The sequence below is a fragment of the Stegodyphus dumicola genome, chromosome X1, assembly GCF_044657685.1.
Source record: "Stegodyphus dumicola isolate Sdum_Otavi_A_Nest chromosome X1, ASM4465768v1".
Classification (NCBI taxonomy): Eukaryota; Metazoa; Arthropoda; class Arachnida; order Araneae; family Eresidae; genus Stegodyphus; species Stegodyphus dumicola.
The window spans coordinates 35,005,801-35,023,759 of record NC_140780.1 but is presented as its reverse complement, the minus strand read 5'-3'; the positions used below and the strand labels follow the sequence as shown (position 1 = coordinate 35,023,759).

Genomic DNA, 17,959 nt, shown 5'->3' with positions numbered 1-17,959 from the left:
TCTGAACCGCAAACAAAACATTTTTAGCAGCATTTGATTAGAAAAAATTGCCCTAAACACTTATATCCCCAAACCGGCTGAATTTAAAAGCAATGGATTTGAGAAAACGCCCCCTCCCCTTTAATCTAAGCCAAAAAGAAAAAAAATTGATGCAATAATAGAAATTTTAAAAATGAGTTAATTTTTTATATTCCATAAGGTTTATTTCCTAATCTCTCAATAAGTAAATAATAAATAATAAACTTTTATAACATTCAAGAAATCTCTTCCCTGCATTATCAAAGAATAGTGATAAATTTTATTAGCTCTACTGACAAAACCGCATTCTGTGATTTATATACATCAGCCAGGATACAGCAATACCACTTTTCTCTTCTGTCCTGATATAAAAAAAAGCTAGCATTATTAAAGCAAATTGCTTATTATTAACACTTCTCATATAATATCTGTTTAAACCCAGATTATGAAAAAGTCTATGTTTTATTGCCATTAAACACTGCAAAAACTGAAACCGAATTTGCTTAAAATCAATTTATGACAATGATGGACTACACAGAAATATTTGAGATCTATAATATTATGTTTCAAATAGTATCTAAGAATAATCACTATCAAAATTTTGAAAAATTTGGAATTTTTAGGCAGAAGCATACAATATTTCTTCATATAAAATATAATTAAAACCTTTTTTAAATTGTAACATTGTACACTCATGATTACCTGTCTTCTCCTAACTCTACACTGTATATAGAAATGATCATAAAGGTAAAGACCATGCATTTAAAAAAAAAAAAAAAAAAGATAGTACACTCTTCCATAGTGTGTTATGATACTTTCAATTTGCTAAGATCTCAACCATCTCAATTAAAATTCAGATTAAGTGCACAGTTTGGAAGACATACATAAAATTAAAAATACTGTATGGCATCTCTGCTTCGTAAAAATAGCAAATTTCTAATTCTGTATCAAGAGCACTCGCATTAAATAAATGATGTTTTACAAAATTTAATTAAAATTGCAGCACCAAATTTATATTAAACATAACTTAAGAATGAAACAGAAACACTATTTATGCAAAGGTACATCCTGATAAAGTACATTCTTCTTTATGAGGATATGATATATCATGATAAAGAGGATACTATATATATAATCAAGACAAGATATATCTGGTTCTCAACTTTCAAAATCCTAACAGTCAAAACATTCTATGATGGCTTTCCAATAAATAGGTGTCAAATTCCCAATAAAGTACATACTCGTATATTCCTATAATGATCGACATATTAAGTAGCATTTAATATCTAAATATACACAACAGCCTAACAGGCCAGTCGTATAAGCTTGGATATTGTGACACACATTCAGATACAGCCAATTGTATTGTAAAAGAAACATGATCCAGATATAACTGAACGGAGTAATGGTTTTACACTTTGGTTGCCAAAACAGACATGTAAAAAAAGGTAGAATTTTTGTCTGCATGGACCTAATGTATCCAAATAGATACAAACTAATTATGGCCTAGAAATAAACCATATAAATACACTCATGTCCATAAATTAAGGATAATGCAAAATCCGGCAAAGAAAGAGTTAGAAGCAAACCAAATTTGACTTATTTGTAAAGCTTATTTATTAAACAAAAGGTAAAGAGCAAAAAAAGATGCTATATGTTTGATATTATTTAAAAAAATTAGCGATTTTTTCTCCCTGGAGCAAATTACAAAAAACAACCTATTTACAAAAAACCAATATTATATGGTTGGTATGATTGTTAATACATTGTATGTCTCCCAGACGATGCAATACAGTCCGTACAACGCCTAGGCATGCTGAGTATCAAATTATCAATCTGATCTTAGGGGATATTACACCACTCAAAAAGCAATGATCTCCGAAGTTCCGGTAGACATGTAGGAGGAGCTTGACGGGCTGCAACTCGTCAGCCAACCATGTCCCACACGTGCTCAACTGGATTCAAGTCCGGTGAGAATGCTGGCCAGTCCTTATGGGTGATATCCTCCGAATGAAGGCACTCGCTCACGATGTTTGCACGGTGAGGACGGGTGTTGTCGTCCATAAACACAAATTGTGCGCCCATGGCGCCCCGAAACAAACGTACATGTTGTTCCAGAATGACATCCCGATAGATTTAGCTTGTCATGGTTCCAATTTGAACATGCAGGTCAGTTCTGGAACCCAGAATAATTCCACTCCAAACGAGGACTCCTGCACCACCGTAACGGTGTCGTTCAATGATGTTTTCTTGCTGGTAAAGGGTACTTGGAGCTCTCCATATGAAAGTCCGGCGAGAATCAGACTGCAAGCTAAACCTGGACTCGTCGGAAAACATCACACAAGCCCACTGTTGCGGTGTCCACAATGCATGCTCTCTACTCCAGGCTAACCGCAGGCGACAGTGAGTTGCAGTAAGTGGAACGCATCTGACAGGTCTAAGAGCATATAGACCAATCTGTCCTAAGCGTCTGTACACGGTCTGCCTTGAAATTGTCGTACCAGTGGCCGAAGAGAGCTGACAAGACAGGTCTGAGGCTGTGCTCCGCCTGTTTCTTTTGGCAGTAACCGCTAAATAGCGGTCTTCATTCGGCATTGTAACTCTGGGGCGACCTGTGCTGTAATGTCTACTCACATTACCATCATCTTGGAATCGTTGCCAAAGCCTGGAGATGACACTCTGGGCAATTCCATGTTCGTCTGATACTTCCAGTTGGGTATGCCCAAATTCCAGACGCTCGATAATTCTACCACGTAAAAAATCATCCAAATGCGTCCTTTGTGTCATAACTATTCAGTTATTGCACTGAAATGCTTATAAAGCGCCTGCGAACAATTTTACTTCTTTGCCTGTATTCCTTATATATCACTCTCTTACACTCTCGTCATTGTGACGTACCATCGGTGTCATCTGGTTACTTCCTGAAATTTGCATATGATTCTTGAAGATGTGTGTAGGGATTTTACAGGTGATATATTTATTTTAGAGTTCGATTTCCGCGTGACTCTGAATTATCCTTAATTTATGGACATGAGTGTATAATACAGGCTAGCTCCAGATAAACCAAACCCAAAGCAAATGAAGAACAAATGAACTGTAAGGTGACATATTATAAGTGGCCCAAGGCAAGCCAAACCAAACATGGTAGATTTCATTGCCTTGTATTCAGTTTATCTTGGGCCACTTGATTTAATGTATTTGCATTAGAAAATATTTATGACATATTAAAAAAATACTAATAGCAGCCAATAACAGATTTTTATATTGTGGTAATTACTGGGCTAATCTGGTGAGGTACAAGGTCTTATAGCAAAATGGTACATTTTACAGTGTACAAAAAATTAAGCTTACAGCAGAAAAAGGTATTTCACCTTTCAAATAACTTTAGAGATTAAAAAATTTGCACATGGCCACTTTTCAAAAATTCCATTGTGTAATTTACTAATGAAAGTATACAGAAACTGACAATGAAAGTATACAGAAACTGACAGTAAACTTTAACACATAGAATTATGTCCAGACACAAAAAATTGCACTACTCCAGACACAAAAAGAAAGTGGTTTGTCCAAGATAAAATTCATTTGATGTCAACATTATGCAAATTTGGACTAAAGCAATTCTGAAACAGTAATATCCTATTTATCATTTGTTAGAATGAAAGCATCCAAAAGAGGTTCTAATTTCTTTACTTACAATTCTGACTCAGTGAAATAGAAAGATAGCGATGAACTACATGTGCAACCTCCATGTATAATATTCAGAACAAAAAAAATTGTACTTCCTGATAATTATTATGGCCCCCATTATTTAAATGTAATCAACAGCTGTTAATGGACTGTGCTAAAGTGGCAACTCTACTCAGATCTCTTCTTGTAACAGCCAGATGGTAGATGACTGTGGTTAGAATTGCCAGTTATTTCATCATAGTTTGCAAAGAGCTCTGAGTAGGTATGTTGCAGTCCAATAACAAAAGGGCTCGTAGTGCCATTTAAATATTAGGATGTCATAATAATAAGAAAGACCAAAACAACTACTACCTCCATCAGATACAATAAAACATTAAAAAGTTAATCTGTGATATATCTGTCAAACATACTAGAATAGCTAATACAGTAGAAGTCCAGAAATCCACAAAGCTTAGGACCAGAGGTTGTGCGGATTTTAGGATTTTGCGGATTTCAGGACAGTAAAGATAAATCATAATATTCAGACTAAAAGTGCAAAATAAATAAGGCGCACTAGATACATTTAATTAAATTATCATATACATCATTGCAATAACTTATTATATGCATTAAATTATTATTACATATATAAATTGATTACATTATTCATTATATTATATATACACAGCATCGAGGTTTGCCGATTTCGCCTCATGCAGAGATTTCCGGTTTCGGATTCCAGTGCTAGAATCACTGTTGCTGTAAAATTTCAACAGCTTTTCCTTATTTTTCTGTATATCATACACAATCATATCGCAATTCCATACGATTCTGCTATAAAATGCACCTGTCTCCATCTTTTGCAGAATTTACACTTTTGCATTACCATCAATGCAACGTGTTTAAATTTTTCAACATTGCAAGCAGTAAAATCATGAGTGCATTTCTTATCTGTAATTGTATTAAAAAGGGCTGAAATTTAAAATGTTCTTAATTTATACACAAAATATCCAGATATAGATGAGGCAGCACTAAATAATCTCGTTAAATAACAAAGCTCAGAAAATACAACATGAATTTTGAACTTGAAAGAAGAGTGAATCGTCTTGAAAGTAGAGTGAATCGTCTGCTTTCTTACCTCGATGCGGATTAGAGGGGAAAAAACTTTTTATCACGATGTCAATAATTTGGTATTTTCGTTATGACTGATTATTATTCAGTAATTATGAAATCATTATTCGGTAAGTATTTTTTCTTCGATATTTCGTACTCAATGTTGAGGTTTCCGGAATCCATAAACTGAATGTTTATATTTTGCGAGGCAACGCAGGTCGGTGGATTTTTGATATTTGATTTCATTATAAAATTACAAGCAAAGTATCAATTATTTTTAACAATATATCTTTATTAGCACATCACAATATTTACAAATTGACTTTTGATTATTTCAATATTTTTAAAGTTCAGAATGTTCTGACTGCTGAGTACTATCAACAGTGACATCTTCTAAATCAGGCTCTACCTTGGATTTGGGATCTTCAGTTCCATTTGATGCATCATCAGCAATTTTTATAGAGTTCTTGTAATCATTAAAATGTTCTGCAATACAAAATATAAATGAAAATTTTACACATTTCAGAAGCAGATATGGGCATACAATACCATAAAAGTAATGAAGCATAACTAAAATCCTCTAAAACGACTAATTTGCTCTATGAAATGTTATATTTCTATTCACAAAAACTAACTTTCCAATCACTGCAAGTGTACATCAGCAAGAATTGTTGGCTGAACAGACAGGATACACAGCAAAGCTCAGAAACAATTATTTCCTACTAACATTAGAATTATTTTATGCCTAGAAACTGGAAAAGAATATTAGAGCTCAAAATATTTAAGGGTAATTCTCAATAGTAATAAGAAATTTTTAACTGAAAAGTACAACAGAAATTTAAGTCACAAAAAGTTCAGACACAGTTCACAATAAAAATTTTACATACAGCAGATATAGAATTTACATATGAAAAATTTTACTTTGTTATGAAGCATATTATATTTAGTAGAGGTTAGGTTACTTGAATATAGCATACTAGAATTATCTGCCTGAAGGAAGGGATGCCTTTGTGGAGTACTTTCTAATGAAAACATTCAGATTTATGACACACGTGGAAGACAACCAAGAAAACTAACCATGCAGGCAGCCTGTTTGCTAGCAGGGATTGAACCCTGGTCAAAATCCCAGTATTCAGCAGCCTTAATCCACTCAGCTGCTCGTGGGGTCATTTAGGTAAGATAAATATACTTATCAATATATATTCCTGCTATTTTCTATATGTGTAGTATTCAGAAGACTACTATGCTATCAGGCAATAAGCCACTATGAAAATAATGGACAGAAATACAAATAAAAGGAAACTAAAACCAACACGAAAAATTATCTAAGCAGCTAAAAGCATCATTATGGTATGGTTACAATATTTTTCTTTATAATGTAATTTAAAACTAATTATTTTTCTTCTACCAATTTGCTATTATAATTTGCTACATTACAATTTTTTACATTTATATTTCTTCTTCGTTACCTCGAATATATAAATCAAAACCGCTGAATCGTTAATGCATTATTTTATCGTACTGTTCAAGTTAACAAGAATTTTATAAAACTCGCAAACTGTTCATCTACAATAAAAATATATACCATTTACTTTATTTAATGCAACTATTAATTTCAAGTAAGTCATTAAAATTATTCACCTTTTTTTATCAGAGACTAAAAAAAGAAACATTATAATATCTGACAGATAAGCATAAGTAAAATTAATGATTAAGTTGCAATAGCATAACATGTAAATAATAAATTTAAAAGTAACCCTCAAATATTTTAATACTTATTAATGTTTACATATAAGTGCACTATCTTTTTGGAAACAAAATATATTGCATTTATATTGGATTTCTTTTTAGAATCCAATATCTAGTTTAAAAAAAAAAAAAAAAACTGTTTTACCATTAGAAGTGAAAAATAAAGGATATGGTGTTAATATGGTAGTATTATTTGTAGTTCAATAAAAAATTGTTAAGGTAGTCAGTCTCTATTTGCATCTTTATTACATTGTCTTAGTTGAGAACAAACACTTACTGTTTTTCCCCAATGAAAAATACATCAGAAATTATTTTAAAAAGCAAATTAAAAGTGCAGAGCATCTGAATAAAAAAAAAAACTCTAAAATAATGAAATTATATTTCAGAGAACATTTACATGAACTTCTTTCTTACAGCCCAGCACAGAGAGCCTTTCCATGCTATGCAAATACACCAAATGATACCTGATCACATCACATATTAGTAACACAAAGAAGCAAAGTACAATGGTGACATTTCGAATAGCAGCTAGAATGTTGTGTTTTAACCAAATTAATACTACCACAGCTCTTACAGCAGAACACGGAAGATGACTGCAAATACTGAAATATATCTGCATGACAAAAAGCTGAAGACTAGAAAGTTTGCTATGTAAAAATCCTCTCTCTCTCTCTTGACTCTTGAAAAGCCAAAGGCACTTCAAAAAGACTTCTTTGACAGTGGGTCAATGAATGAGGTTATCATTGAAGCTTGTAATGCCATAAACACTGTCTATACTGAAGTTCATTTCAAAAACTATATACAGTTGAAAAAAATGTGTACAAAAACAATTTTATTTATTTTTCTCTTATTTTTTGGATACCTTATCTAGATATTTTACATAACAGCAACAGGCCAAATCTACAATTATACATTTAATACATACCCAACTGTGGATCCAAAGTATAATCCAATAATCACTAAAAATATTCTTCCAAATCAAAGTATATACCATATTTATTCACATCTTTACCCCATTAATATATTTTTCCTTAGCCTTTTAAGACAAGGTTCTGAAAATTTTTAAGTATTCACATAATTTTCCTCTTACTCAAGACATTCAGAAAGCGAGCTTCCCTAAATCAGTTCAACTAGCTTCCCTAAATTTTAAAATGCATTCGTCATTGTTTTCTTTACATTAACTGATCTGTTTATAAAGCTTAGGTGTAGGAGCTCTGATTGATGAGGCAGTAATAATGAACATCTTCAAGAAAATGGAAATATCTAATGCTCTTGATGGTTCTGAAGATCATTACATGTGGGACAACAGAATGAATGGTGAAAACAGTGACATTGGTGATGACCTGCAAGATATAGCAGCAGACACATACAGCTTGTCCAGCAGCAATAAACAATTTGAGGTATAGAGATTAACAGTGGACAAAAAGAGCGGGTGAGTTTCAAGATAGAGATGCACACATGAAGATAGCTTATTACACTGCATAATGCGAATATTATTATATATTCTAATTGGAATATAGGTTTCTTTCAATAACTAATATTGTGATTGTTGGCAGTTATTTATTCATAAATGCTTCTCATTTGTTTTCTCCTACCGTAACCACTATCTTTGGAAATTAAATTTATTTGCATTATTTTCTCCTTTGATATTTATATGATAAAATTACTAAACCTGAGAATAAATACACAACTGAATGTAGTATATATTTCTTTTAAGATGAAAAACATCAGACTTCATGGGGAATATAATTTCTTATAAAAATATAAGTGCTAATCATTTCAATTCTTAAACATTGCAAGTGCAATAATAAAATGCATCATGGAAATTTTAAGGATTTTAGTTTTTAAGTTTAACATGAACATGGATACTTACATATTAACGCAGCCATATTGGCACAATCTGGCGATTTTTTACAGATGAAAAAGGAAAAATTACTTACTAGGCACAAGTTAGTTGTTTTTGAGATTTTTTTTAGAAAAATTCCTAAACGATCAACACTTATTGTAAGTCAGCAAACATTAAGATAAACACACTTTCAGAATTTAAAATACAAATTTTATTTAAATTTTAATCAAATTTTTTACGGATTGCATGCTACATTTAAAAAAAAAACTCTCTTCACAAAATCTATAATTTATTTTCACCATTCTTCTCCACAAATACACAGCAATCTGTTTTGCTGAAAAAAAAAAAAAAAATCGGAGAACTGCAAACCTCAGCAATACCATCACACAAACTTCAGTAATACCAACTCTCTAGCAAATGTGTCTCCTCTGTTGGCTTTAGTTTTCCACATGCAAATTTTGATTGGAGGTCGATCGGCGGTAAGCTAACGTGGTTGCTGCTGATTGGCCGATGACGTCAAGATCGGCGGGTTGGCCGAGTATAATATATATGTACGCCGGTATCGCCGAATCTTGTTCATGTTCTCTTGTGTCATTATGAGTTAGCATAATGCTAGTTTGCTTTCACTAAATGATTTTAAATGTAAAGGCTACAGCGTTAGCTCTTTTATTTTATTTACGGAATAAAGCAAGAATTTTATTTAGTTTAGTCTTAGCTTTACTTAAGGAAAGCAAAACATGCTTTGCCTTTATCACCACTGACAACAGGGTTATGGGCCCAAGCGCCAACAGCTAATCAGTCATCCAGTTCAACTCAGCTTTGAAGGAATGTAGGTGAAGAGGGCCGTTATCCACGAAAAGAAGCTGACCTGACTTTGAAGTTTGTTCAAGTCGTTGTGCTCACACTTAATTGAAGATGTCATTACTACCTGAAGGTTTTGAGTTGTTAAACCATGACAACTGGGATCGATGGAAAGTCGACATGAAAATGCTGTTACTGGATAGAAATTGTAGCTATACTGTTGAAATTGTTGGAGCTTCATAGAGGACAAAGAAGAAGAATTAGATAAAAGTGCAACAAGGCGTGAAAAGCAGGAGTTCACACTGAGGGAGAACAGAGCCTTCACTACATTATATTACGGAATTAAAGCTGAGTTCAGGCCGCTGATACAAGAATGTTCAAGTGGTAAAGAAGCGTGGGAAGTTCTACAGAAGCAATTCGAACCCAAAACAAGAGCAAGGATAATTCAGTTAGTGGATGAATTTTTTGGTATTAGATATATGCCAAATGAAGAAATAGGATTATTCATTGCAAGAATAAGAATGACTGCAAAGAAGTTGGCTGAAGCTGGTCACAACTTGGCAGATCTTTTTAAAAGTTTTCCAGGCAATAAGGAGATTACCCCAGGAATACTACGGCATTGTACAATTGATCTATAGGTGGAAGGACAAAGATTTTACGCTGGAAAGAATTGCTGAAGAGCTGGTAAGGGAAGAAAGCCAACTTCGCCAGGTAATTGCCGATTTAGAAGACAGCAAGGTAAGCGTGTTTAATACTATTAGTTTAAACGCAGGGAAAGATAAAGTTGAAAATAAAACTAAATCTAAGAAAAAAATGGGGAATATGAGAATAGGACCTTGTTTCAGATGTCATAAATTTGGGCACTTAATTGCTCAATGTAAAGAAAATGTAAGTAAAAATCAGAAGTTTAAAATAGATGATAAAAATGGACAGTTTAAAGATAAAGAATTAATGTTAGTAGAAAATTATGTAACAACTACAGATAAAGGAGGTAACGCAGATAAATTTAATTGGGTCGTAGATACTGCAGCTACGACTCATTTCTGTAATAATAGATATTTAATGACAAATTTCGAAGAAATAAACGATATACGTATGTCTTTAGCTGTAGGAAATTGTGAAAGTAAAGTATTAGGAAAGGGTACTGTCAAATTTGCAGTAAAAGTAGGCAATCGAATAAATTGGATTGAGTTAGATAATGTGTTATATAATCCAAATCTAAGAAGAAATTTATTATCGGGAGCAAGGTTAGAAAAGGCTGGTGCTCATTTTGTGATTTCAAAAGGGAAGATGTGGATATACTTTAATAATTGGCATAGATTATGCTACGCTAAACGATATGACGGACTTTATCACGTAAAACCATTTAGATATGCAACAGGTAAAAGGGAAGCTGGTTACGGTACAGAAATTGGAAAGGTCAATAAAGTAGATGATGCAATGTTATGGCATCGGAGATTTAGCCACGTAAATTTTGATTATATTAAGAAAACTAGTAAGAATCAAAGCGTGAAAGGGTTACCAGAAATTGGAAAACCAATAGAAAGGTATAAATCGTGTATTATTGCTAAATCTAGTAGAATAACTTTTAAATCTGTTCCGAAGAGATTGGATAAACCATTGCAGTTGGTTTATTTAGACGTTTGTGGCCCACTACCAGTTCCATCTAAGGGTGGGAGTAAATATTTTCTTGCTATTGTAGATGACTATAGTGGATTAGTAACAGTGTATTGTATGAAAATTAAAAACGAATCGTTCTACAACTTTAAGAATTATCATAGGCAAATGGAAAGACTGGCGAATAGAAAATTAATAAGTATACGCACCGATAATGGTGGGGAATTCTGTAACAGGCAATTCGAAGGGTACTTAGCCGAAAATGGAATTAGTGTTGAACGCACGAACGCGTACACCCCAGAAGAGAACGGTGTGTGTGAACGTTTTAACCGAATGGCATTAGACGCAGTTAAAGCTATGCTTAATGACGGTAAAATGGGAAAAGAATGGTGGGCTCTTGGCTGTTTCGTACATACGTGGAACAGAGTATGTCATAAAAGCAACCGAACCCCTTATGAAATGTTCCTAAATAGAAAACCCAGTGTTGTTTATTTTAAAGTATTTGGTTGTAAAGCCTATGTTGGCGTGCCAAAACAGATTAGGAATAAATTAGAAATGAGGTGCAAAGAAGGAATCATGGTAGGATATGCGAAGGAAACTAGGGGTTATAGGATATGGCTGCCAGAAGAACGCAAATTAATAGAAACCTGCAATGTGAAGTTCGATGAAAAACGGTATGCAGCAAATGGCATCCTGGAACAGAAATCAAAACCTAAATTTAAAAGACTAGAGGAATCTGAGCTATTAGCAGAATCAGATGAAGAACAGGAAATTTCTAGAGAAGAAATAAAGTTGTCAGATGACAAATCTACTCCGAAAGAAGTATCAGACTTAAACTGGCAAAGAAAAGCAGTTAAAAGGCCAGATGGAACACGTACAGACATATATTATTAAGTAGAGGGAACAGACACCCGTTTTAGATCCTATAATGATATTGAAAAGTATTGTGAGGCAAGAAATATTAAATATGAAAAAGATAAGTTTGATTTTAGTGGAAAAAACGAATACTCGGGGAAAGTTAATTTCGTAGAACAGGAGACTAGCTCTGTGTCTGAAGAGGCAAATTCCGTAGAAATAGTTATCCCACAAAATTTTAAAGAAGCACGAAAATCAGTAAATGCCGAAGAATGGGATAAGGCAATGAAAGAAGAAATCGACACAATAAAGAAAAGAAAGGTTTGGGAATTAGTCGAAAAGCCAGAAAATAAAACTATAATAGGAAACAAATGGGTCTATACGCTAAAAAGAAATGAAAAGAATCAAGTGGTTAGATACAAAGCACGCTTAGTAGCACAGAGATTCAGGCAGAAAAGAGGTGAAGATTTTGATGACGTTTACAGTCCTGTAGTAAATTTTTCAATCATAAGAATATTTTTCACTATACTGGTATGTTTGTATGGATGGACTAATTGTCAGTTAGATGTAAAGAATGCATATTTATATGCAAACCTAAATGAGAAAATATATATAACCCAACCAGATGGATTTATCGAAGAGAAAAATAAAGTGTGTTTATTACACAAGGCCATTTACGGTCTACATCAAAGTGGCCATGAATGGTTTTGTGAATTTGAAAGTACTTTAGAAAATCTACATTTTAAGAAAATACAATGGTGTAATTGTGTTTATAAGGGTTCAAATGTAATTCTCTTGTTATATGTAGATGATATTGTGATTTTTAGTAAAGATCAATATAGTATAGATAAAGTAATTTCACAGCTGAATAAGTTTTTTGATCTTAAAGTATTAGGCAAAACTAAAACGTTACTTGGAATTGAATTCTTAGAGAATGAGAATGGGGTTTTTATACATCAGCAAAAATACATCGAAGAAATTTTTGAAAAATTTAAACATTTCCAGATACCAATAACTTAACTTCCCATAGCTAAGGGCACTATTCTTACAAAATTAGATTGCCCATCTACAAGTGCAGAAGTTGCGGAAATGCATACATTACCCTTTAGAAATCTGTTAGGATATTTAGTTTTTTTAGCTAACAGGACAAGGCCTGATATTACATATGCAGTGAATATCTTATCACAATTTCAGGAGAATCCTGGAATTAGGCATTGGGAAGCATTGTTGAAATTGCTTGGTTATCTCAATAGTACTACATTATATAAGTTAAACTTATCGAAGATTAAACATCTAAATTTATATTGTTATTCAGATACTGATTATGCAAGTAATAGAGATGACTGTGTGTCCATGGGAGGATTTATATTATATTTAGATGAAATACCGGTAATCTGGAAAACTGTTAAACAAAAATGTGTAAGTTTATCAACCATGGAAGCGGAGTATATCGCTTTATCTGAAGCAGCGAAGGAATTAATGTGGACGAAAAATGTCTTACAAGATGAAATTTTAAAGTTTAATTTAAGAGAGTGTAAACTATTTTGTGATAACAAGTCTGCCATTGATTTTTCTAGATCGCCAATAGAAAATCGCCGAACTAAGCACATAGATGTAAAATATCAATTTATTAGAAGACTAGTAAATCATGGAGTGTTTGACCTTGAATTTATCACCAGTAAATTAAATACTGCCGACTTATTTACAAAAGCAGCGACTACTGTTAATTTAAGAAAGTTTTGTTTAGATGTTTTCAGTGTTTAAAGACAATAAGTGTTTTCGTATAATAGAATTGAACTATGAACTTCTGTGAAAGTTTTGTTTTTGTCTTTGCATGGGGAAAAGAGGGCCGTTTGTTGGCTTCAGTTTTCCACATGCAAATTTTGATCGGAGGTCGATCGGCGGTAAGCTAACGTGGTTGCCGCTGATTGGCCGATGACGTCAAGATCGGCGGGTTTTCCGAGTATAATATACATGTACGCCAGTATCAGCGAATCTTGTTCATGTTCTCTTGTGTCATTATGAGTTAGCATAATGCTAGTTTGCTTTCACTAAATGATTTTAAATGTAAAGACTACAGTGTTAGCTCTTTTATTTTATTTACGGAATAAAGCAAGAATTTTATGTAGTTTAGTCTTAGCTTTATTTAAGGAAAGCAAAACATGCTTTGCCTTTATCACCACTGACAACATCCTCATCATTCCCTTCAGAGATTTTGCAGCAGAACTCTATATTCCTGAGGAAATTTTACAGCAGTTTCTTCCATTGCTGGCAAATTCCACGAACACATATATTAAAATTTAATTTAAGGCAAAAGATACCATGAGTTGTTTATAAAAACTGTTGGATCTTGGAATACATTGAAAAGAATACATATAAGAATAGTGGAATTGCTTCAATGAAGGATTGATATTAGCATGGTTGCCAGAGTCTGGTACATTCTGAAAATTTGATGACTTCTACTAAGATGATAACACATAAGTATGTGAATGCATTCAAAATAAAAATATTTTAGTCAACTGCAAATTCTGAAACTCAGCTACATTTATCAAATACAGCAAAAAAATCACATTATTTTTGGTCACATAACTTTAAACTGTAAATCTACAACAGTACTTTTTTAATTTAACAGCATGGGAGTGAATGGCATTTGATCCAAACAATTGGGAAAAAGCTGAGTATTTGCCTTCTTAAGGCCATTCTGACAAGTATGTACAATACAGAATTGGAAGTATTTACAACTGTGACATCTTCAAAATAATCATTTTGTAATTTTAAAAAGAAATCTGTAGAAATGATATAAAATACCTTCAAATTTTGAAAGATTAGAAATCTCATTTATATAAAACTCTCCATTGTACTCCAACTGTACATAATTTCATATTTATGATTCATACTCTGCAATAACAAAGCTCCATGAAGCATTCTTGCTCTGATGATTAATTTTTAAATATACTTAATTCAACAATAATTTTAAAAGCAAACAGATATATAAACACTCTTATTTTACAGCTAGAAAGAACTGATAACATGTTTTTATATATTTGGAATCAATAATAAAGTCGGCAGTTAAACTCCATATCAGACGGTAGAGAAATTTAGCATGCCAAAATCTTACACACATAAAATTTAGTACTGCTTTAATAAAACATTTATTAATGGACACTTTATGAGGAATACAGAACACTATTCAAAGTAAAATTTTAAATTAAAAATAGTACAGCCTTCTTTCAAAGCTTTGATACACTCACCTACACAGCCTTCATCTGGAATAAAATGGTAACCAAAAGAACACATTTCACAATTTTTTGGACCAGGTCCCCTGCAATGACCTTTGCATGCTTTATCACATATCCTGCAAGAAAACACTTTGCCAGCTTCTTGATAATACCCTTTAGCACAAGCGTCACATAGCTCTCCGGTATAACCAGCATCACAAAAGCAGCTTGCTGGTTCTTCTCTAGTGCCCCCTTTCTGAAATAGAAAATAAAAGAAAATATTTATAATTTGTCCTTCTTTCAGAAAAAGCAACATAAATATTGTGATTCTGAAACTGAGAAACATAATAAAATATTTGTGCAAAAACATTTACGGAGAAAATTATATATATGATTGTATAAATAAATTTCCAATAAAAAATGCCATACTAAATAAAAAATAAGACTCATCTCTTTCTTGTTACATTTTTTTATCTAAACTTTGGTGGAGTCTCATAACCAGGTATTTTAATAATTGAAATTGCAGAATGAGACAAAGAAGTTTAATTAGCATATTATGTAGAATACACTGTTTAAAGAAAAAGAGCTTAATTATTGCACTGCAAAGAATGATTATACTTTTTATATACAAAGTAATAACAACAGGTAATTTCTGTATATAAGAAACTGCATAACGACTGCTAATAAAAGTCGTAATAGTAAAAGTAAAATATATTCATTTAGGAAGCTCACTTTCATTCTAACCACAAACAAATAAATCCTAATTATAACCATGCTCTCATCACATATTCATCTACAGTTTTATTTTTAAAATCATCCTATAAGGAGTCTTACATTTGACAGGAACTTATTTTTGCATAAACATGGTAAATAATTTGTTTTAACCGCTTCCCTTACACATTTTTTTGGAAAAAATTGGAAAAAATCATCCCATTTTTTTATTTTATTATTAAATACAAGGAAGCTAAACAAAACAAAATATATAGGTTTTAAGTTGAATTTTTAATTTTTTAGAGGTGTAAAAGCATTTAGTTTTAATATTAGTTTACTATCCCGAGTTATCTCGGGAAATAAAAAAAAATTAAATATTAGTCATTGTATGAAAGTTTTTGAAACAAGGGACATCACAAAATTATACCTGACATTCTATACACTGGTGTCTGGTCTTTTTCTTACTGACTTACCTCTGGAATCTCTTTTACGGGAGCACAGAGAACACTGTCTCATTGGATTCCATTTTTTTTTTTCAGTAGCAGGAATAACACCTGGAAAATGCTTTGAGGTTATAATCACTATCTGAAAAATCATTGCTTTCAGTATCTTGCATCATCACCATTATTTTACTTTTTTCAATGCAACTATCATTCTTTATACATTACTAATAAACAAGCCAACATATACCAGACAATAGGGAAAACACTTGACCAGTCCCGCCAAAAGAACTCCGAAACCAACAAAACTTGGCGAACTGCCAATAAAAGCTGAATATTTCCTTTCATTTTCTCCAGGCCGAGTAAAACCGTGATAAAACAAATCGTACTGACAAATTCTGCTTTGCCTGAGTTTTCTCGGGATAATAATTAACTGCAATATATACAAGCTCGGAATAACTCGGGATAATCAGGCAAGCGGTTAATAAAACAATTAAGACTTCTCAAATATCCAGCAACAGTACATCAAATATTCCTAGATTTTCAAAAATCTCGTATTTTAGAAGACCTATAAAGATTGGTGTGTCTGTACAGGGAACTTTAAAAATCTAAAGCCACTCTTAGGATTAGGACTTATAAATCATTAATGTTACTGTGATTCAATTTGGTTGCCCTCTATAACAAACATCCCTTGCAGGCTATACTGTAATCAATTTACCAACCAACCTTACCCTCTTCGCAAATTTGCTCTTGATCTCATGTCTCATCCAGGTTTATTCTCTCCTTTTCTTTTCAGCCACAGCTGAAGATATACGAAACCTTTAAACTATTCATTCAAAATAAAACTTAGTTCATTAAATCTGCCCCTTTTTCTTCCACCAGAAAATCTTGGTACAATAAGTCAAAAGCGAGGAGAAATCTTCTACCAAGGCATGAAAGATATGGAGAAACTGCACTAAAGTGATATGTTCATATACTGCAGATGCTATTATGATACAATGGCAGATAGGGGATGTTAATGTGATTGCAGATTACTGCTAGACGTAACTAAGGAAATCCAAAAGCATACGTAACAGAAGTAGGAAAAACACAACTTTACCACAAAACACAATTGCAATGCAAGATCACTGAATAAGAATTTTTTAATGCCAGTAATTTAATTTATATCTTTTGTAAATATACACAGGATGTCCATACAAGCTACATTTTTGGCTTCACGCGATGGGTCAGTTAAAAAATATTTTGATCTTGATTTTCCTCCTTTAACTTCAACAACAGTCAACAATTCAACAATATTCCTTTGTAAGTAGTGTACAACATTTTTTTAAATTTTCAATTTTGTTACATTTGGTACACAGTTACACAGGTCTACAGTTGCCATCAACTCATCTTCCAAAAATTCAGCCCTACACACATCACCATTATGATATTAATACAGCCTTTCAATGCTTCATCATTTTTATTCTGGAAGGTGAAATTAAATAGTTGCCTTATTTTTACTTTGTGTATTTATTACATAAATTCTGATTGTATTATAATACATATTAAAGGTTCAATATTAGTGATACTTTAGATTTAATGTGATAAGTTTCACAACCATGAGAACAAAGTTTTTTTTCATGGAATTAATAATAATTCTTTCTTTATTTTATGCCTCTAAGGTTTTATAGTAATACTGTGTCAGAACAGTAAAAGAAACCTGCACAAAGTACTTTTTTTTTTCATTCCTGTCCATCTAACTAGGCATACTTATCTTCAAAGCATTTTGTACATTCAGTTCATACATTCAGCCCTCCATGCTAAAATATCATAGAAAAGACTACTAACTCTAAAAATGATGACAAACTATTTTAGACATTTTTATGAAATAAAGAGAAACGAATATTCAAAATTCTAAAATATAAAAAAATCAAATAACTCCATCA

At 32.4% G+C, this 17,959-nt stretch overlaps 1 protein-coding gene across 2 annotated transcripts in view; it reads right to left on the bottom strand.

Annotated features, from left to right (window-relative positions):
- Positions 1-5,068: 5,068 nt before the first annotated feature.
- The window catches only part of LOC118183884 (protein disulfide isomerase CRELD1-like), a 66,283-nt gene continuing 53,392 nt past the window's right edge, over positions 5,069-17,959 (bottom strand). For both annotated transcript variants that reach the window (XM_085807946.1, XM_085807947.1), the window contains exons 7-8: positions 14,917-15,139; positions 5,069-5,283 (exon numbers count right to left, since the gene is read on the bottom strand). In XM_085807946.1, the coding sequence (XP_085664072.1) occupies positions 5,141-5,283; positions 14,917-15,139 (366 nt within the window). In that variant the 3' untranslated portion in view covers positions 5,069-5,140. The remainder of the gene's footprint in view (positions 5,284-14,916; positions 15,140-17,959) is intronic.